General features: G+C 45.7%; 1 protein-coding gene across 4 annotated transcripts in view; it reads left to right on the top strand.

Moving 5' to 3' along the window:
* The window catches only part of AXIN1 (axin 1), an 82,198-nt gene that overhangs the window by 13,683 nt on the left and 47,120 nt on the right, over positions 1-21,395 (top strand). For all 4 annotated transcript variants that reach the window (XM_058849422.1, XM_058849424.1, XM_058849421.1 and 1 more), the window contains one exon: positions 65-1,033. In XM_058849422.1, coding sequence (XP_058705405.1) covers positions 156-1,033 — 878 coding nt within the window. In that variant the 5' untranslated portion in view covers positions 65-155. The remainder of the gene's footprint in view (positions 1-64; positions 1,034-21,395) is intronic.

Raw genomic sequence — 21,395 nt, 5'->3', positions numbered from 1 at the left:
ATTTTGTTGTCTTAGAGTGTTTATCTCCAGTGATACTTGCTTATTTTTTCCTCATTTCTTTCAGCCGAACAAACTTGTTCACCTTGGAGCTACAAATATTGATTTGAGATTGGCGCTCATCCCCCACTGTTCCCACGCAAGCAAGGACCAGAAAAATGAATATCCAGGGGAAAGGCTTCCCCTTGGACCTTGGAGGAAGCTTCACTGAAGATGCTCCAAGGCCACCGGTTCCTGGTGAGGAGGGGGAGCTCGTGTCCACAGACCCAAGGCCAGTTAGCCATGGTTTCTACTCCGGTAAAAGTGATGTGGTCAGAAGTGAGACATCCACAGCGACACCGAGGCGCTCTGATTTGGATTTGGGGTACGAGCCCGAGGGGAGTGCTTCGCCAACTCCACCCTACCTGAAGTGGGCCGAGTCACTGCACTCCTTGCTGGATGATCAAGATGGCATCAACCTCTTCAGGACTTTCCTGAAACAGGAGGACTGTGCGGATCTGCTGGACTTTTGGTTTGCGTGCAGTGGCTTCAGGAAGCTGGAGCCGTGTGTGTCTAATGAGGAAAAAAGACTCAAGCTGGCAAAAGCCATTTACAAAAAATACATCCTCGACAACAATGGCATTGTGTCCCGGCAGATCAAACCGGCCACAAAAAGCTTCATCAAAGACTGTGTCATGAAACTGCAGATTGACCCTGACATGTTTGACCAGGCCCAAACAGAGATTCAGTGCATGATAGAAGACAATACCTACCCTTTGTTCCTTAAGTCGGATATTTATTTGGAATACACAAGGACAGGTGGGGAAAGCCCAAAAATTTATAGTGATCCGAGCTCAGGGTCTGGGACAGGTAAAGGGCTACCTGGTTATCTGCCAACTCTGAATGAGGATGAGGAGTGGAAGTGTGACCAAGAGGCCGAGCCCGAGGCCAGCAGGGACTCGGCGCCTTCCAGCAGGCTCACGCAGAAGCTGCTTCTGGAGACGGCCACGCAACGCGCGGCCCCAGCCCGGCGCTACAGCGAGGGCAGGGAGTTCAGGTAGGTGGGGAATGGGTCGGGGAGCTGCCATGGCCATGGGAAGCCTTGGAAGGCCATGGGTGCTGAGGAGCATCCACACTGGTACAGGATGGCTTTGCTGAATGGTTTGATGGAATGCAAAGCTTTGTTTGAAACTAATCACAAGTTGTTTTAAAGGTGTCTCTAGCTGTTGCTGTCTGATAGTTCCAGATCATCCCTGCAGCATATTCTTCACCTGGAGAAACTGCTGCTGGAGGTGTTCTGGAGGCAGGTAGGGCTTGGTGGGCAGTCCAAAGCCATGGGCAGCCCTCATGCACGTGCAGATGGCTGGGTGAGCTGCAGTGCCAGGTTTGCCATAGCCTGCACCAGCAGAGGGTCAGTATTCAGGTACTGTAACATGGGCAGGTACAGCTGGTGGTGACACTTCCTGTGTAGAAATTGAGCCACAATTGGGAGCTCACAGGAGACAGACACCCTCACCTTGGTGGTGTGGGTAGGACTGAAGCAGCATTGATGGTGCTCCCTGATAATGGTACTGCTTTGCATATGAGATTTCCAGCACTGAATTCTAGCAGTCAGTGTCAGAGTCAGAATCCCCAAATCCAGTTAAAACCATGCCCTGCTGCAGCTCTTCCCTTCATGAAAGTAATTGCTGGGTTTTTTTAACTGTAGTACTTGCACAGTTCTGCAGCCTGTTTTTTTCTGGGTCCCCCACCCACTTCCAGCCAACATGGATTTTGAAACTTGCTGAGAGCTCAGTTAAAATTCCAGACAATTAACTTAGCAGGGAGCTCTCTGGGATCAATAAGCATGTGTGTGTCTAACCCTTGCTGAATCAACAGAACCCGGCCAGAACACATTCCAACTTTTTTTTTACCCCCCTTTTTAAATAAAATCTCCTTGTTTTAAGACCTGCTTAGGCTAAAATCTGACGCTTTGTGAAGATTACGAAATGAAGTAGCTGAACTGTCCTCTTCAAAGCCTCCTGCTTTATGAAAAGCATTTCTGTGCTTAATCTCCCTCGGCCATCCCTTTAGGCTGGCAGCTGGAAGCGCATCCTGCCCCACGCAAGGTCTCAGTGCCTTTCAGCTGGCAAAATGTTCTCAGTTTGATTCTTGTTTTCTTACAGATTTTGAGGAGGGGATGTTGTACGTGAAACTCTTGGGGAGGGGGGAAAAAAGGAAATTCGTGTGGGCTCCTGCTGTTTTAATCAGGAGTCAGAAAAAAATATCCTGGTGTCTTGGGACTTTCCCAGGGAATTAATAAAAACCTTGAATGTGTCTTGAAGTGCATTTCACTGAGCAGTTGGGTGCTCACCATAAATGAAGGATTAGAAAAGTCTATGATTTAACTATCTTTTTATTTAAGCAATAATTGTGTTAAGATTGAAAATAACTTACTTGAGGGTTAGCTGTGTTCAGTTTCCTTACCAGACCAGGTAGGAAATCCTGTGCAAGACACTGAGCTGTTTAGTTCCAGCTTCAAGAAAAAGATGCACTTTACCCATTATCTGAATATATCTCTATCAGGTTGGAAAATGGTTTAAGAAATGTGCTGTGAAATAGAAGTGTTTTGAAGTAAAGTTCATCAGTCCTGGACATTTTCATAGGAGATTGGAACAACGTGAAATAAATCTTTACCTGGAGGATGGAGATCAGAGAAAATGCGTGGCTATTAATTTGTAGTGTCCTGTAGTGCCTGTCATTGTGGCTACTGACACTCTGTTGACCTGTGGGGTAGAGAGGCAAGGAAATGTTTGCCATTCTCACCGGAACAGGAGTCACTTCTCAGCCTGAAGTAGCTGAACATAAGGGATTTATTTTATTTTTTAAATGTTGGTCTGTCAGCTTCTGTGGTGTCCAGAGCATTGCCATGGAAGATGCTACTGAACTGCATAATCTCTGCATTTTTTTAATTCCAAAAAATGCTGAGATACTAATTTATGAGGCGATTGTTGCTCTTTGAGCAAGACCTTGTGGTTGAATTAACCTTCTTCCTGGATGTTGTATAGCAATAGCTGTCTTGAAAAAGCTGATTTTTAAGCTGTAGCATCTTTATCCTGCAGACTTCTTGTTCATTTACTTTCTCACCTGAGGAAGTGTGCTGGAAGCTGGGGAAGCTGTTTGCAGCAGGAAGCAATGGCTGCATGCTGCATGCAGCATTTGAAAAGCTGGGTCCCAATTTATTTTGAAAATTTCCACAAACCCTTTTTTTTTTTTGGCGTACATGTGGAAGAATTTCTCATTTCTCTTCTTTGGGGAATGTTGAAATAAGCTGTTTTGCATTATATCTCAGGGCCTGTTTAATCTTCCCAAGATTGAACTTCTATTCCTTGGCTTCCATGGAAACCCTAAATAAAGAGGAATCTAAGCAAATGCAATAGAAGTATTCCTCTGTTAGCAAATGAGCATCTTGAATCAGCTCCAGGTTTTTTTTCAGCAGAAAGTTCATAAATGTTGATGCAGTAGCTCTGCTCTCGGGAGAACAAATGTAAAAAATTCCTCAAATGGCAGAAGACAACCCGTTATTAGCGCTGGATATTTTTGAAGGTGCGCAAATGTGGAGGCAGATTTGAGAATACCCTGAAGCCAAAAGCATCACTGTTACCCACTGTGTTTTTGTATGCGTCGGAAAAGGCCAATAGTCATTATCGTTAGGCTCCTGCAAATTAATTGGACATTGGTTATGGATCAGTGAACTTCAAAGAGGGCAACCCCCGAAGATCTCGGGCATTAACTCGCAGCTTCCGAAAGTGACACTAACGTGGTTGTGAGGGCGGCTAAATCGTTCATTAACCTTCTTCCGACACGCCGGGACAGCGTTCCTCGGAGCTGGAGAGCAGAAATTAAACCTGTGCCTGAGAACCGCCTGCAGCCTGCTTTTCGAGTGCCCCAGGAAAACGCAGCCTCTGAAAAAGTTGGGAATTTGGTGTTTGGTGGTTTGGTTGTGTCTTTTGCTGGGGTGGGTTTCTTGCGCTCTCTCTTTAGTTCTGTGTGGGAAGGCGCTCCCGTCCTACTCCTAAAGCATCGGAGAGCAGCGCTCTCGCAGGCCTTGCCTTTGCTTTCTTCTGTGGTTGGAAGAGAAGAGCATATGGTGTTACCTGCCAGCAGCTGTGCCTTCATCTCTCCTGAAAACCAGAGAAACAGAGATTTACGTTAGTTCTGCCAGTTGTTTCGGGTTTTGGCTCATTCCATGAAGTGGATAGTATTGAAGAGGAAGCCTGGGTGATGGTGTTTAGAGGACATGTGGTGGTGGGTGAAGTCTCCAGTTGTTGGATTTTGAGGAGTGGTGGTGGTGGAGCTGCTGGGCTCAGATGGAGAAATTTCTCAGTGTGAGCTTTGATATACACAGGGGGTTGTTGTTGGTTTTTTTAAAGAAGTTGGCTCCAAGCTTTAATTTCCACAGTGCTGGGCTGACTAAGCTCACCGCATTTCACAAGTTTTGGTGGTTCTAACGAGAAGGGTGGGTGATGTGGTTCTCCAGGCTGGTAGGAATCACCAGGAGAGTCCTTGTGCCTGTGCCCACACACTGGCAACCTCTCTGGACACGTGGGAGGGCAGCTCTCCCCAAAACGCACAGCCAGCACTTCATGATGGGGTTCACAGAGCAGGCAGGTGGAGAAAAGCTGAAGAAGCTTTAGAGGGACGTGACAACCTCAGGTCTGGGACAATGCAATGACAAACTAACGTGTAGAGGCTGGTTCAGGGAAAGCACAGGATCTCTCCAAGGCTTAGGGAGTATAAACGGTCCAGCGGTCAGAAACTGGGGCTGCATCAGGAAGGAGCTGGCTGAAGTTTAGCTGGCAGCCCTAATTTTGAGGTTGGCTGCTTCATTCATAATTAAATATTAAATTGCACACCTCTGACTCAAATCTGTGTGGTGTTGAAGGAATTGGTGTTAATTGTACTGACCGGCTGGAAAACTGAGGATGCAAAATCAGAAACCTACACATGGTGCAGGAGCAGTCATGTTTGGAAAATTTCAAATTGTGTTACCCTCTTACTGATCCTTCTTTTCGCTGGAGAGGCAACATGTACATCTTGGAGTTAGGCTGTTGGAGCTTCATGGGAGCTTGTTTGCAGGAAGAAATCAGCTGCTGAATGTTAGACCCATATGTGATGCTGGGAATGCTTATCTTGAGTTAAAATTGGTGGGCCCACAGTATCATTTGTAATCAGTACAACTCTGTTTGTAATCCTTGTAGAGTGGTGGCTATTTCCAGTTTTAAAGAAAATAAGTTGCAGAAGAATAGTTTGGGTTCTGCATTGTTCTTGAGGGAAATCAGGGAATCCAAGAGAGGGCCTGGTGCTAAGAGCTCTAAGTGGTAATTTAGTGGCTGGAGCACTCTAAGATATACAGGGCAGAGACTGATGGTGTTTTTGCGCAGAAGTTAACGCCAGCTTTTTAAAATATGTTGTTAAGCTGATGAAACTTCTGTGTGGAAATGCTTACATTACATTAACAGTGTAAAGTATTTATGCTAGTGGCTGCCGAGTTTTAAAATAGATTTTATTTGAAGATGAATACCTTTTGTGCCCGTAGCTTTGCCTCCACACAAATCAAGATGAAGAAGTGGTGTGTTTGTGTTTGGTGATGGATCAGTGCTTTGGCTTCTTTATAAAGACAGGTAGTTAAGCCTTTAGCACTCTAATTTGATAAATGAATAGTGTTTTCTCCCCTCCTTCAGCAAACAAAGCCTTGTTTTGTTGTGATTGAATTTTATTTGGGCTACAAAATATTTTCTTTTAAAATCCCAAGAGGGAAGGTATGTCCCCCTTATTGGTCCTGGGGAGATTCAGGGTGGACATGGTAAAAAAAAATCTTGGGAGCATGAAGCAGCCTGGGAACAGAGCAGGAGAGGTGGGACTCTCTGTCCTTAGAGATTTGTCTAACTGGGTTAGACAAAGCTGTGGCCTGACTGGTCCAGTCCTGGTGATGGTCCTGTTTTGTTGTGTGCTTACAATGATGGCACACATCATGAAATACTATATTTTGAGGAGACTGGTTTGAGTTCTGCCTGGTTTCAGAAAGAATGGGTTGCTAAAAGGCTGGGTGGGAGCTGAACCAATGCCAGGACGCTGAGAAGTCACCCAGGAGGTGGCCACAGGGTGGGAACACCTTGGTTTTGATCTGCCGTTCAACTTGGCTTTATGTTTTAAGAGTTTCTTTGTTATTACTATAATGGACTAATCCCTTGAATAATTAGTTGCCATTGGACGTTTTAAAAATGACTGCCTCTTGGATGTTTTCCTTTAATAGTTTAGATTCTGGATTTATTAACTATTGAGACAGACTGTGAAATCCTGTTAGGGCAGACTTGGTGGAAAAGGGACTGGGAGTGGTGTGGGGGTGCTAGGGGAACACATGCTGGCCCCATTTTAGGTTTGAGCTGTTGACTTCCCACCTTCCCAAGAAGTCCTGGCTGCCTGCTGGGCTGGATCAGTGGCTGCTGGAACACGTCATGATCTTGGGTCATCCCTAGATTTGGGGCTTCAGAAGGTGTTTCAAGAGGTGCATGGCCAGTCATGCAGTCACCACCCATTTAAAGTAAATAATGGACATGATTTTATTACAATTGGTGGAAAAATCTGGGTTCAGAAAGGACTATGTGTAATGTAGAAAATTGCTGTGTTTAAAAAAAAATCAGAACAGAGGTGCTGATATCCTAAATCGGTTCCTGGATATATCATTGGATTATTAGGCTCATCCTTAAATCCATTAAGCAAATTACAGTTAATCAGTCAAATAAAAGAAGAAAGATCTTTTGCAAGGCCCTGTCTTTTGAGCCATGCAGAAGCTGTAGTAATATTTTAATTTTCCATCTGTCAGTGAATGTATTCAGTCACTTTGCTTCCTTCTGTGGAGGATTTGAAATTAGAAACTGAGGTTAATTATCTGCATTAAATGAAATATGTGAAGACCACAAAAGCAAAAACCTTCACAATTTGGTATGGTCTGTTAAGCTAGGCAGGCTGCTTCAGAAGGAGAGGGGTTATTTTTCCCTGGTTTTGTTCTGATTGAAGGGTTTTAGTCACACTAATTGAAATGATTAAAAAGTCAAATTGGTGGTGAATATAATTCTGAGCATCTCTCTGAAAAGATTTGACACTTGGTTGAGAGCAGGGGTTTGCTCAGCCTGGCCTGATGGAACAGCCTGTATTGTGCCACCCCAGCGTGGGTGAGGGTGGGTGTCCTTGGTGCCACTTTATCCACCTCTTCCATGGCAATGGGATGTTGGAGCTCTGCTTCAGGGTTAGTAGAGATGATTTGGAAGTGGAACAATGCCAAATGAAAGCTACACTTTTGAACTTTTCAAATGCAAAGTATGTCTAACACCATCTATCCTAATGCTATAAATTAGTTAATGCCTGTTTCACTTGGAAGTGCAGCTTTGGACTCTACAAAGATCATGCTCCTGGAAATACACATTCTCACAGCAGTCAGCTGGGTTTGAGGTGATTTGTTTGTGAAAAGGCTCATTTTATTCCTCATTTGCAGTACACACATGGCTCAGGTGTGAATTTGTCTGGGCACTGCAGTATCCATCTCTGCTCATCAGGTGCAAAACTGCCCCTTCCTTCACTGGTGCAGCCCTGAGTGCCGAGATCAGGGACCTTCAGGAAAGGTCTGACTCTTCTGCAGACACACATCTTGTTCCCCTCTGGTGTGCCAGAGCGAGCTGCTTTACCTGAAGTCACACTCAGAAACTAAACTCTTGCAGGTCACGCTTGTGTGTAAAAGCAAAACCATCATTCCTCTCAGCCCTGGTCTGTGTCCCTCACTGTTGTAAGGCAGTAATGAATTTAAGTAGAACCGTTGCAGTTTTAAGGCAGATTATCCGAATTCTGTAAAACCCACATGGAAATTGGATTTTACCTTTGAAGACTCCAGAGTACACTTTTGTGGTAAGACCTGGAATTTCTTGATCCCCTGGCTCCCAAGATACAACCTATCCTCAAAGTATCAGGTTTTTTGAAGGTCTTCATCTGATCTAAATAGCTAATAGATGAAGAGCTTTCATCTATCCTGATGATAAGCAGTGGAGGGAGGCAAAGCTATAGCTAGAGGAAAAAACCTCTTTGAAATACTGGAGTGAGACCTACTGGTTAGCAGCACAGCCTCATGTTAGTCCCTGGATCTACCTCCAGAGCTAATACCAGAAACTGCTGGGTTTTATCCTTCAGCCCTCTGACCCCCACATATTCCCTGTCCTGTGGTAGACTCAGCTAGTAGTTGTCAGCCCTCTCCCCCTCTTCATCTTAATTTTCCTTCTTTTCTGGAGGTTCAGTTTTCTGTCCTTTATTTCCAGCATGTGTTTAGTGGAATGCTGGTGCTGGAATGAGAAGAGCAGTACAACTGGGCAGGTGGAATTGCCTTTTTTCCAGCACTCCATGTTTAGATTTGGTTGGGTCTGCTGGAAAACCATGTCTTTAATGTTTAACAGATTTGCCCTTTTCAGTCATAAATTTTGGTTGTTTTCTTGTCTGGCAGTCAGCCTTTTGGACTGAGAGAGATTTATCTGGAAGAGGAGCTTCCTTGTTCTGCCATTGCTGCCAGCCTGGTCCAGGCTGTTGCTTGGGGACCTCTGTGGGATTGATTGCTTGGGTAGCCAAGCACCAGACAAGCTGTGGTTGACTCTGGAAGTGTCCAAGGCCAAGCTGGACAGGACTTGGAGCAACCTGGGATAGTGGAAGGTGTCCCTGCCCATGGCAGGAGGTGGAACCGAGATGAGCTTTAAGGTTCTTTCCAACCCAATCCGTTCCATGATTCTATCGCCTCTCCAAGGTTACACAAGCAAAGTATGAATCAGAGCCAAGTCACTGGAGAGCTCCTAGGAAATACAGGTAGGAGCCATGGAGAGAGCTGTGGGGACTCAGAATCCAGCTGTAGCTACTGCATTTGATCAACTTTGTCCAGGCTCTGCTCCACAGAAGTAAGAGCTGTAAAACCATTTGGCACTAGACATGCAAATGAGAGCTGGGATGAAGCTACTGTTACCCTCGAGGATCCCAAAAGAGGAATCAACAAATAGAAATTATTCTATTAGCAGGGGCAAAGATCGCAGGTTAACCATCATGTCAAATCGATGAAATACAGCCTTGATCTCCTGCACAAGGCCTTTATTGTGTATAAATAAAGACTGCCTGAGCAAAGACAGCAAGTTCTTGCACTGTAAATTTTGCAATGTGTTGGAGAAAGGGAAGCTCTGTACAAATGGCAGCATGAAATGTCTCTGTCAGGCATCAGCTTCATTCCTGCTTCAAAAGGTTGTAAAACATGACCTTGGAACCTACTTACTCTTCTTATGGCCCTACTCAGATTGGATTTCCAAAGGTGTGTACTTTTTAATTTTTCTTGTAAAATTTGGGGTCTCTGGCTAAGAGGTCTGGTCTTTGTACTTTTGATACAGTCCACGTGACTGTTGTAACATTTATTTCTTAGGAAATGAAAAATGTTTCTTCTTGAGGAAGGCCACAGACAGAAGTTGTTGGGTAGGCTGGCAGCCTCAGGTGTGTGCAGTGTGTGTCTTCTGCTCATCTAGTGCTGAATGAAAACCATCACCACAAGTCATTTCTTGCTTGGTCCATGGCTCTACCATGGAAAAGCAATGACAGAAAAGCTGCCTTCTTTGTTGTGGAAATACTGAGATTTAATGTGTCTGTGAACATCTGCACATTCAGTGGAACTTGGCTTTCTTCTCTTGAGAAAAGCTACTTTGAAAAGGCTCCTTGAACTTAAGACCAATGCTGGCAAAACGAGATGGAAATGGGCAGCAAAGGATGTGTGGATGTGTCACTGCAGCGGAGGATTTGTCACACTGTAAAGCAGCAGGCTGATTTTCCCCTCTGGATAGATGCAGTGAAGTTTGTGACCTGGGGGGTGTGAGTGCTTCGGGCTGGGGAAATTAGCCCAAGTGAAGAATTTAAGAAGGAAGAGCATTCCACTGTCCCCAAGCAGTGGCTTCGGGCCTTCCCCAGACAGGGCTGGCAGAGCTTGCAAAACTGATCCATATAAACCTTCCTCTTTCTGAGGAGAGGAAGCTTTCCAAATGGGCATGGGAAAAACTTTCCTTTGGTAATCCTGGAGATAACAGGTCACGCAGCTTCACCCAGTGATCCTTGCACAATAACTTGTGGTCAGGCTGAAGTGTCTATTTTAGAAAGGCATCCAAGTGATGGGAGGGGAGGTCATGCAGCATTTTTGTTATCTCTTCCCGTGGTTGGTTACTCACTGTTCCCTGTGTGTTCCTTATTGCTCAGTTTTTTCCAGCTTCAGTTTCTATCTGCTCTGTTTTGGTGTTCTTTGCTCCATTTGGAGGCTCTGCATGTTTGAAAAAAGCTCTGCTGAATGGGTGTGAATGTTCTCCTTAAGTGGCAGCAGCTTTGTTATGGAAGGCCTTTTGGTTTTATTAGACTTTTCAACCCTCCGGTCGACTGTTAAACAAGCTGGAGCTTGTCATGGTTGACAAACCTTCGCTCTGGTCTCAGACCTAACCTACCAGTTTAAAGGCAGTATTCTTTTGTGCGCAGGTTTCTGGGTGGGGACCATCGGGCTTCTAAGGGAAATTAACTTGCGGCCTCTCTTTCCCCCCTCCTCCCACCTCAAATAAATTAAGTTTTGTGCTAACTGTTCTGTCACTTCCAAAGGCCAGAAGGAAATGTCAGCCTTTAGGTATTCTGCTACCTGAGGTACTCTGCTGCACACTGAGAGTGCAAGTAGGTGGGAATGTGTAATTACATTAAAAACAAAACAGCTGCACGATCAGTGTCAGCAACTGAAGATAAAATGTAGGAAGTTTTTTCAAGTGATTCATCCATAATTATTTAAAAACATCTTGAATTTATTCTTAAGCTTTGGAGGAGAATTCTTGCAAGGCTGGCATTTGCTGCCCGTGATGTTTATGCACCTGAGTAAATGCCTGTCTCAGCAGTTTGTCCATGTTGAGTGCTCCAGATCTAAATCCCTTCAAAGGTAAACCCAGCACACCTTTGTCTCCACTGGCTTTGCCGTCTCCAGGTTTTTCACTGGTGAGGTGGAATCTGTTGTAGCAGTGACTGGCACCAGGATGGGCAGAGAGACAAGGCTCACACCATTTTAGTATTTGTTGTAGGTTTGGGCGATGGCAAAGGCTGCATGGCACAAACGAAAGTCTGATGGGACTAGTGGGGAGGTGATGGGGGAGCAGCTTTGTGTGCCCACAACCACGACAACCAAGCTGCATCTGCTTTCCTCTTTCTACATTCTTCCAGCAGTATCTGTTGTGTGGATTGTAGGGGTTTGGGGACACCCCAGAGAAGAAGGGAGGGAAGTTCCTTTGGAAGACCCCTCTCAGGTGCAGCAGTCTGGTTTTAGAGGTGCTGGAAGTCATGGTGCTTTTCCTCTGATTGTGTCACTGCAGGTGCTGGTGTTTTCTGCCCAGCTGGGCAAAACTGAGTATTTTTTTCAGACCTGTGCTATTGAGTAGAGGGTATTTGTCACATGCTTCTCTCTCTGTGATTGCCAAGAAGTCAGAAATATGCTGCGCTGAACTGAAAGCAGCTGGAGGTTGTTGTTGTTGTTTTTATGCTAACCCAGCACTCTGCCCGACTCACCGGCCCAGATAACATCCACCAGGGCAGGGCCCGTGCCCGTGTGGCCGGGAGGGCAGCTGGCATCACACTGGGTGGCACTGCCAAGCAACCAACGCCTTGCAGTTTCATCAGGTTCAGGGTGCGTTTTCCTCCAGCCAGAGGTGCGGCATGGGCCCTGCTCCACCACGGCAGAGCTGGGAGAGGAGGGGAAGGGACTCCAAGATGGGCATCTCAAGCTGTGTCTCTGCTCCAGAGATCAGCAGGGCACCCCTGGTCCCTGGGACAGGTCACCAGTCAAGCTCCACATGCTGCGTGGCTGGAATAGATGAGCAAATTTGAGGAAGGCCGAGACTCCAGTGCATGTTCTAGCCCCTCTCCTGCTGGACCCTGCTGCCAGCAGCTCCAGCTTTAGTCAAGAGCTCAGGGAGGCTCTTAGGCTCCTGCAGCAGCCTAGGCAGAAAGGTCATCTGGCCCCACCTTGGGCTGTTTTCATCTCTAGATGCAGTGCTGGAGCCCCTTGTCTCACGACCTGACTCTCCTTTCCAAATATCATTGACTTGTGCACTCCCCACTTGAGTGCTCCAGGGTAGATGCATCCTGCAGCTCCCTGGATTTGCCTCCCCCAGCGGTAGGATGGCATTTGAGAGGCAGCAGTTGCTTGGCCTCAGCAAGGTCATCTGGGTTTTGGTCGCTGGTGGTGACGCCCTTAGTCAGCTCCACATGGATTGCTGTGTTTCTCACCTCGTGTAGGTTCTTCTGTCCAGAGCCATCAACGGCACTGCCAGCAGTCAAGCTACAAGCAACTCTTTTCCTTTGTTAATTGCTGCCTGTGGCTTGGCACCAGCAGTGTCAGAAACCCTCCCAGGTAGCCCATCTTGGGCTGTGGACTTGGGTGTAGTATGTTGCCTCGGGTGGTGTGGAGTGGCATCATCCTCTCACTTCCCAGCTTTCGAAATCATCCTGGAAGCCTGAGTTGAAGAAAGAGGGTGGGACTGGAGCCAAACCTCTTGTTCCAGATGGGACAGTAGTGGCAGGAACACCTATTGTCCACAAAAATGTTGCCAAGCCACAGAAGGCAATTAGCAGGGAAGAAAAATGTAGTTCCTTTAAAATTTGAACTTCAAAAATAGTTACTCTTTTTAAATTGAATAAACACATATTGATATGCCAAGTAGACAAAATTGGGGTTGTAAGAGCAAGCATCTGAAATTATCTAACCAGTGTAGTTTCTGACTTAATAAAACAGGCAGGTTTGTCAAACAGGAGTATATTCAGTCCTGAGCAATAGCTAATTGTGAACAGGATATAGAACATGGGGTTACTCTACCTTTGGCACAGAGGACAAGGAAAACAGTCCTGCAGAACAGCTGAGGGATCTCTTTCTAACCACATTGTTACCAGTGCAGTTAGGGTGGAAATAGTTTGAGAATAACTTTTTCCTTCTTTTAGGGTCTCCTGTTAGTGTTGCAGATACAAACTTTGTATAAGCTATCAGCCCCTTCATACAAGGTGTTCATGAGGTCTCCCTTTGATAGAGGGGAGCCTTCTGCACCAAGCCCCCTCTCCAGCTGACACTCCAGCCGTGGTTTATATTCCTGTCAGGCTGCTGCCTGTCCCAGGCTCTTTCAAACACATTGTTACCTTCCTTGAGTTAATCTTTCCTCCTTGCTCTTCCCATGGTCTCTAAGATGCAAGATCACAAAAGGCTGTTTCAGTATCTCGCCATAGCTAATCAGGATTTTACCTCTCTCACCAGATTTCTCAAAATACTCATGTTCTCAGTAAGAACATCAGCGGTGGTCACCTTACATGGTATAGACAGTAGTCCCACTTCAGGCTGGAGATTAGACTACTCTGCTCCTCCAAAGCTCCTTTCCATCAAATACCTCTGTGATTTTAGTCCTTAACTGGCTGCCGAGGAAATCCTGAGAGACTTCAACAGTTTTTACACAGCAATGAGACCTGCAGAAATTCATATGCTCTTGTGGTTAGGTAGTGGCAGTAGCAGTTGAATTGGTGGCCAGGAGACAGGGAGCCATCCCTGCAGAGACTCTTGAAATACAAGAGCCTTGCTCTGAGATAAAACTCCAGTTCCAACAACTCATAGGAGCAAGGAAAACCAGTTTTCCCCCCGCAAAAAAAACTGCACTGGAAGTGAGGAATGAAATCACTGTATTATACCTATCTACATTAGGTTGCATCCTTATCTGTCTTTCCTCCTCTGTTCCTATTGGGATGCTTTTAGATCTCCTGTGTAAAGTTGTTAATGAAAAAGGCATGTTTCCTTTCCTCTCCAACAATTAATGGTTTTTAATTTGCTGTTTGATCCTGGTTCTCCTGCCTTGACTGCATACAAGCCACAGTACTGTGTTACAAATAAAGGACATGACAATTCCTTTAAAAACTATAAGGCTCAAATCAAGTTATGCACTATTAAAATCAAGCATATTTTTCAAATAAAAACAATAGATACTTTTTATTGTTGTTTAGACTTGATATGCATGTTATGATCCTTCCATTCTTTAAATGAACTAAAATGTGTTCTGGTAGTTAATTTATCCTTACACTGTGGTGACCAGAGTCCTACATCTCACCTTCAAGTCCAGTGAAGGTGGAAATAGGTAGTGAACTAATTTTAGAAATCAGCAGTGCTGCGTTCCGGGAATTCCTGCAGTATTTTTCAGTTTGTAGGTATTGAGCACAGATAGGGAAATATGTCATCTGTGTAAATTGCTCTAAATTACCTGCAATTTGTTGGGAGTTGCCATTTCTGAGTACTTATTGCAACTCTAGATATTTGAGGAAGCTTTTGATTATCCTGCGCTTGTAAAATGTAATTGGCTATTTCTTAATTGTTGTCTTCTGTGAAGTGTAATTACCTGTAATGTAGAGCTTTTTATTTGTCAATGCCACAAACAGGAAATCAAGAGTGTCTGATTGAGATAAGTTTGGGGACTCCACCACAACTTGTAATTGCATCAGATGACCTGTTTGCGATGGGACTGGTCTCTCCTGTAAAGTCCTGGAGGCCATCAAAGAACCTGGAAACCTTAAATACCATCTTCATGCATTGCTGTGCAGAAGTCCTAAAACTGTCCTCAAAGAGCTGCTGTCCTCTTAGCAAGGTAGTGGCATCTCTTTATTCAGTCATATTGCATGAAGTTTCAGGAGGAATAGGCTGATTTAGAATTAATTTCTCAAATGTGGTTAATCAGAAGACATTGCAGAGCTTGCTGATGTTCATGAATACCTTAGAGAAGTCAGTTAATTAAAGCTTAGCAGCCTGAAGGAAGCTGATAGAGACAGACAATCCAAATCCTTGTTGGTGTGTGATGGTACCTGGATGTAGAGAATAGGGTTGTACTGAACCTTGATCTGCTACAGACTAAAAGCAGGTCTGATCCCAGTCAGACATCTCTGCCTGGGGATTTGGTCCTCGTGTCTCATCTGCTGCTTGGCTGCCCTTGACCCAACTGTTCCAGCATTCCTCTAGGACCAGGGCATGTGTGGGAACGTCTTGGATCCTGGGGTGACCTGGCTGGGGATTATGTTTTGTGACCAAGGTCTAAACTCTTGTCTCGCTGGATCTGTGTCATGCACAGTCATGCTGAAGCTTTTGTTGTCATCATCTTCCAAAGCCACATCTGTCCTGGTGGGGACATTAAACATTATAACTTAATTGAACTTAAATGAGGCTGGCAACTTACTGGGAAAATCTGTGACGTTCTGGGTAGGTTTTGTGTTTTACAGCAGGAATAGAACCACCACACCAGGTATGTTCACCCCTCCTTTATCTCCAGCCAGGCTTGTTTGTACTGACCCAGTGTAGACTGACACGTCCAGTCTGGGGCTCTGTGTTCTGTGTAAAGGCTTGCAGAGACACAAAGGGAAATTAAAAGCCCTCTCATTGCCCACTGCAAGCCTGGAAGGTGCTGTGCCAAGGCAGGCTGGTTTATGAACAGCTCTGGTTCTCTACTTGGGGTTCCCAGAGCTTTTGTGTATGTGTGTTTTCCTTACATGCAGTCTGTGTGTTTCAATATCCTCCTCGCTGTGCCTTTAGAACATGACTGAGAAGTGAAAGCCACTTCAGTGTGTCCTTCAGGAGCTCCTGGCCAATTCTGCCATGCACAAGGACCAGCCACAAGCATTCTTTGGAGAAACCTCCTAAAAACAAAACTTTAAAATAACAACCATCTTCTTGCTAAATTAACTGTCTGCAAACACAGAATTATTTAGTTTTAGTTTTGCTCTTTTGATGGCGACCCGGTGCCAAACAGTTCTCAGGGAAAGCAGTGAGTCAGCTTGCCCAACAGTGACTCTATTGATAGATGGAAGGAGTGGCCCTCAAGTCTGTCTAGTCATTGTTGGTGCTTGGCTGGAGCGCCAGGGGCTCTGAGGGCAGGCTCAAACACCTCTCGCCAGCCTTGGGAGATCAAACGCTATGAGTCAGGCCACAGAAAATCATGATAGGGCCCAAACTAATTAAACCTCCTTTTTTTTCCTTTTTTTTTTTTTTTTAAACTCTGTTTTGGGAGCAGGAAGGAAAGGACACACACAGACTGGGATGTGTGGGAACTGCCAGCTCATGTGTCCTTGCAAGTTGACTTTTCTTGTGCCTCCCAAGATGTTCTAATGGAAACTTTGCCTAGTCCCTTCTCTGCTCTGGAGTGATGGGGTCTGCCAACTTTCTTCTCTCTTGATAGCCTCTCATTTCTCAACTCTATTTGTAAAGGCATTGAGGCAGACCTGGAAAATAAGTGCCTAGCACCAACACACCACTCTTATGTATCTCAGCTTCTGGTTATTTTTCAATTCAAAAGGCACATGAGCCAGAAGATGCTTTAAGAGAGGCTTTAATTCTTTCTATTTTTTGTGTCATTTTGATCAAGGTGGAAGAGGCAGGAAGTACCCAGATGGTGAGAAGTGCAGCTTGCATCAGCCTCACCAACACCTTTCCGTGTTTTTGATGGGTTTTCCCATCTCCTTTCCCAAGGCATAGCTGGCTGTCAAATGTGAGCAACCACATCCATGAAGCCCAGAGCTTCCAAGAGAACTTTGCCTATAAACCAAACCTTAAAGGTTACAGATGTGAAGGACCATATCCTATTCATGTCCCAGGTCTTCAAGCTAGCACTGCTGTCCCATGCCATTCCCTGAGCTGGTACTGTCCCCTGAGCAAGAGAGGGTTACAACAGGCACCAAGAGCCTCAAACTTCACTTTGGGCTATTAAATGCAAGTGTCACACACTTCAGTACCTCAGGCCATACTGCCCCAAGCTTTCTTCAGGTGCTCTGAACATGTGGCGTTCGCCTCCCATCTCCCAGGCACCAGGAGCAGGCCAATTTTCAGCATAACGCACAATCTCAACTATTTTATTGCTTAATTTAGGCCATAAAGTCCCTTTGATGTGTTGTGTAATGCAACGTTCATTCCGAAAAAGTGGGTGGAGTAGCTTTATGGTATTATAAAAATAAATAAAATGCCTGGCAGGATTTTGAAACCACATGGTCATTCCTCCTCTCTCTGCAGATAAGTTGATTGTTGAGAGAGAAATCTTGCTTAATATCTAACTTTGGGTGATTTATTTCTCCAGAGTCCTTTCATCTCCAGCATGTATTGGGTTATCTATGCCTTCTAATCTGATTGTTTTAAGTGTGATCAAAGAAACCAAGAGAATGCACTTTATTTTCCCACTGTATGAACAGAATGCTGTTTGTACAGTGCATTACATCACCTGTTCCTGCTGCTCCTGAGTCCTGCAGCAAATGGCTGCGGTATAAATAGAAAACAGAATGGACTTGTAGGGGGTGATGAAATTTGTTCCACTTGCCGAGTAAAACAGAGTTAACTCAATGAATGCTTTCTTCATGCCCAGCTCTACCTCAGCACACAACAACACTGGCTGAAAATGTTTGGAATAACTCTCTCATGCAGTGTATGGAGCTGCTGGCATTTGGCAGCCTCAAGGAACTGTGCTGAAAATCCACAGGAGATGGCAAGCAGGGAGAATGCCCTGCCGTTGAAATTGCTGGGATTCTTTCCAGGCTATGCAAAGAAAGAGTTTGGTTTTGCATCAGCACCATGATGTAGCTGTGATGGTCCATAGGCAGGGTCTATTGGCGGAGGTGGTCACCATCCTTGCTGAGGCTTGGTGCTGCAGAATCCCTGCACATGTGGTGGGTTTTACCATCCCAAACAAACCCCCGTGTCAAAAGCAGCTCACTTTTGGAAGGTCTGGAGGAAGCAGAGCATGGGGACCCACCTGGCTGTTGCAAACTGCATTTCTGGGGCATAAGCACCAAGGAGCAGCTCTGATTCTCATGGAGGCCCAGGAGATGCCTCTGATGTTAAGCCTGGAAAGTTGCTTGATTGTAAAAATGCCAAACTGAAGAAAGAATATTTGTTTTCTGACATGTCTTAGTGCTTCAGCACCACATAGCCTCAGTTACGTCCATGGAGGATAGCTGTCCTCTGCTGCTTTGTCATGTCTCCCCTTGCTAATGTCTCCTGGCCTTTTCAGGGGCACTGAGCAGCATTTTCACTCCAATTATCTAATTGATTAATGTATTTAACTTGGAACATTTGCTCTCAGCCTCTGTTTGACTTTCAGTTTCTTACTTCTTTTGTAGACCGGGAGGGTAATCTGAGGGCTTGGACATTTCCTTGCTAGCTTTTCCAAGCAGTAGCTGTTTGCCTTAAATAAAAAACTAAAATTAAAAAAAAAAATCCTCTCTCCTTACTGACCTTGCCTTGACACACCTACAGGCCCTCATGAAAATCCCACCCTGAGTAAATAGTTCACGTTTTTATTCAGAGTAGAATTGCCATGCATCAAAAGGTCAGGGAAATCATTTGGGAGATAAGGTGTTTTTATCTTAAGCAATTAGTTCTTAGTGTTTGGTTGGCTTTTTTTCATTTTCTAATTGGATTGGAAGTTGTTCTTGTGCAGTGTGTGGTCACCGTAGGAATACTGCACCAAAAAAAAGCCTAAAACCTGTGCTCCCCTACCCCATCCTGCCCCTGCCACCCTTTTTGCTGGGAAGCAGAAAGCCACGAGCATTTCTCACATGCCATTCCAGCAGGATGAGCTTGGGACCACTATCTCCCCATCAGCCTCCGGATGCTGATCATCTGATACTCATCAAAGTTTTGCCCATCCATCACTGGGCTGCTGGTGGTTTTCTCTGTCTGTAGTCCCCAGGTTGGAGGAGCAGGAAGGAATCAGGGAGAGGACGGAAGCATGGGGTTTTCCCTTTGGATATTGTCACAGCAGGACTAACCCAAACTTCTCGGGCATGGTTGGGTCTCATCCTTGTTCAGCTATCACCCTGTGCCATGGGGAATTCTTCTCTGAGTAAACCAAACCGCTCTACAGTTTATTTCTAGTGAATTATAGGGAAATAACATTGTCCTTGCACTAATGTAAGATTGACCAAGTGTTTCCCAGTGTCCCTGCAGGGTGCTGGGTGGTGGGAAGGACAGTGCAGTTACCTGGCTTTGCCCTGCACACAGGTCTGTCACCGCTGGGTGCCCCAGGACACCGAGCTGGCTCTCCACAGACTCACCAGCAGCTCTGTGTCCCTCACCTCAAGGTCGTACTGAATGGTTGCCACAGCCAAAACACTTCTCCTGTGTTGTTTGCGCAGTGCTGGTGTTTGGAGGCCCCTGCTCGCTCAGTTGAAGAGGGGAAATGTTAGGATTTGTGTTAGAGTGGGGGTTTTCCAGCCCTGGAGGAACAGCATCTTCCTTTGTGGCATGGCATTTCAGCTTTCCTGTGGTGTGATGGAATGGAGGGCAGGGACATCCCTCAGCAGTGGCTGGGAAGCTCCTGTCTCTGAGCCCTTGTGTGTGGCAGGGGCTGAATTCTGGGCTACAGACTGATGATGATGAGCTCAGCTCTCTTAATGGCTGTTTTATTGCTGCTGTTACAGATCTTAGAGGTGTCTGGTTGGACTCTGCAAGTTGATGGACACAGTCCTGCACTGAAATAAATTATATCTGCTTGAATTGACGTGGTGGGGTAGAAACCCTAACTCTAACCCATGTTGTGCTCCTTTCACAGCAGAAACCTATAGTTCAGTATGATACACTACTAGATTTTTCCCCCCAACTGCCTTATGAAAAAGCACTTTAAAAACACATCCAGAGGTGTGAATTACAGCTGATGTAATTAATTTGTGTTTGTGGGCCTGGCCGCCTGCAGTCTAGCTGGCAGTTTAGAGGAACAAAAATCTAATCTTGGAGAAGATTAGGAATTCTTTGACAAAGGTTGTGCCTTATCATTTGTACTGGTGTCCTGTAGCTAATCTGTAATTTAAGTAGGCAGGTTGTTGCTAAACCAGCAGCATTTCTAGTCATCTACCTTGTTTTTTTGCCAAACACAAGTCTTAAAAATGGGCATAAAACAAGACTGAGTCAACTCTAGATGCTTGTCATTGCAGGAGTGCACATTGCAGGACAGTCAGAGCCAGAGCCTGCTGTCACTTCTGAAGTCTGTCCTTCCCAATCCCATCTCCAGGCTTGTCCCAGCCCTCCTCATCCCTCCCACCCTGGCCTGAGTGAGCAGCACAAATACTGGGTACTGGAGGAGAGCTGGAGAGGAGGCAGGGAGGGAGGCAGCTCGGCCAGCAGGCAGCTCTGAACAGGGAAGCCAAAGCCAGCCTTGCCTTGCCTTCCCTGCAGGCTGCCTTGCTGTGCTCAACCCCAGCCCAGCTACAGCAGGATTTGATCCCAGCTCACTTCCAGCCAGCACATCATGGCAAGCTTCCCTAGGCAGCAGTTTCCACTTTTCCTCTTTGGTGTCTATTGGTTTTGCATTTGGGGAACTGAATCCATGATCAAATTGGAAATGTGGTTAGCATCAGCTTCTGATGCAACAGAGTGGGTTTTTTCCTTTCACATTGGCCTGAGCCTGAGCACATCTTCCCCTGGACACCTCGAGGGCCGCACAGCTCTGCTGTGACCCACACACTCGGGCAGTGATGCAGCACTCACCGGCTTCACTGCTGAAAGACCATCCCATGCAGTCTCAGGAGAGCTGCAAAGTGCTGGCTTGGGCTAAATCAGCCAAATACTCCCTTGATCACAAAGTGAGTTTTCAAAAGGAGGAGGTTGCCTGATGGTTTACATTTAGTCATTTAATGCATCAGGAATAGGTTACGTTCTCAATTAATTTGGTTTCAATCTAATGTGTTAATAATGTGAGTCTCTTTGAATGGAAATGTATTTCCAAGCCGCTTTAAGTATTTGCTAGCGCAGTAAGTTGAACACATATGTGAAAGAAAGGGCCATCTGATGAACTGCTATTGTTCTCTTAATTCAACCCACCCCACTTGGGCCACTCGGCATGAATGGCTTTGTGTTTGCTAATAAAATCATGCTATGTTCCCTGCAACACATGTTCTGCATGTCCCAGCTAGTCAGCAGCAGTAAAACTTTATTTTTACAGGTTTATAATGTTACCCTCTTGACTGTGGCTTCTTTTAGATACAGCAGTGCTTCCAGCTTTGGCCTTGGCACACAGGAGCACACAGGGGTGGCCATAAGCCCGTGTTTCTGGCTCATCTCCCCGTTTCCCTTGGTTCCTCGGGCACTCGCTCCCCATGTGACACATCAGCGAGTGTGTGTACCCTCCTCACCTAAAGGGTGCTGTGGCAGCAGCCACTGGAAGAGAAATAGAAATGTTCTCCTTGGAGTGCATCCTTCTCTCCCCAGAACGTTTGGATGAGGCCAGGTTGTTTCTTGGACTGTCTCACAGTCCTTTTACCTGCTGGGCTTAGGAGACACAAAGATGATGTGGGAAGTGCTCTGC

This window comes from Poecile atricapillus, chromosome 14 (genome assembly GCF_030490865.1).
Source record: "Poecile atricapillus isolate bPoeAtr1 chromosome 14, bPoeAtr1.hap1, whole genome shotgun sequence".
In the NCBI taxonomy this organism is placed as follows: domain Eukaryota; kingdom Metazoa; phylum Chordata; class Aves; order Passeriformes; family Paridae; genus Poecile; species Poecile atricapillus.
Note: the sequence above shows the minus strand (reverse complement) of the source record. Positions and strands in the feature narration are given on the sequence as shown.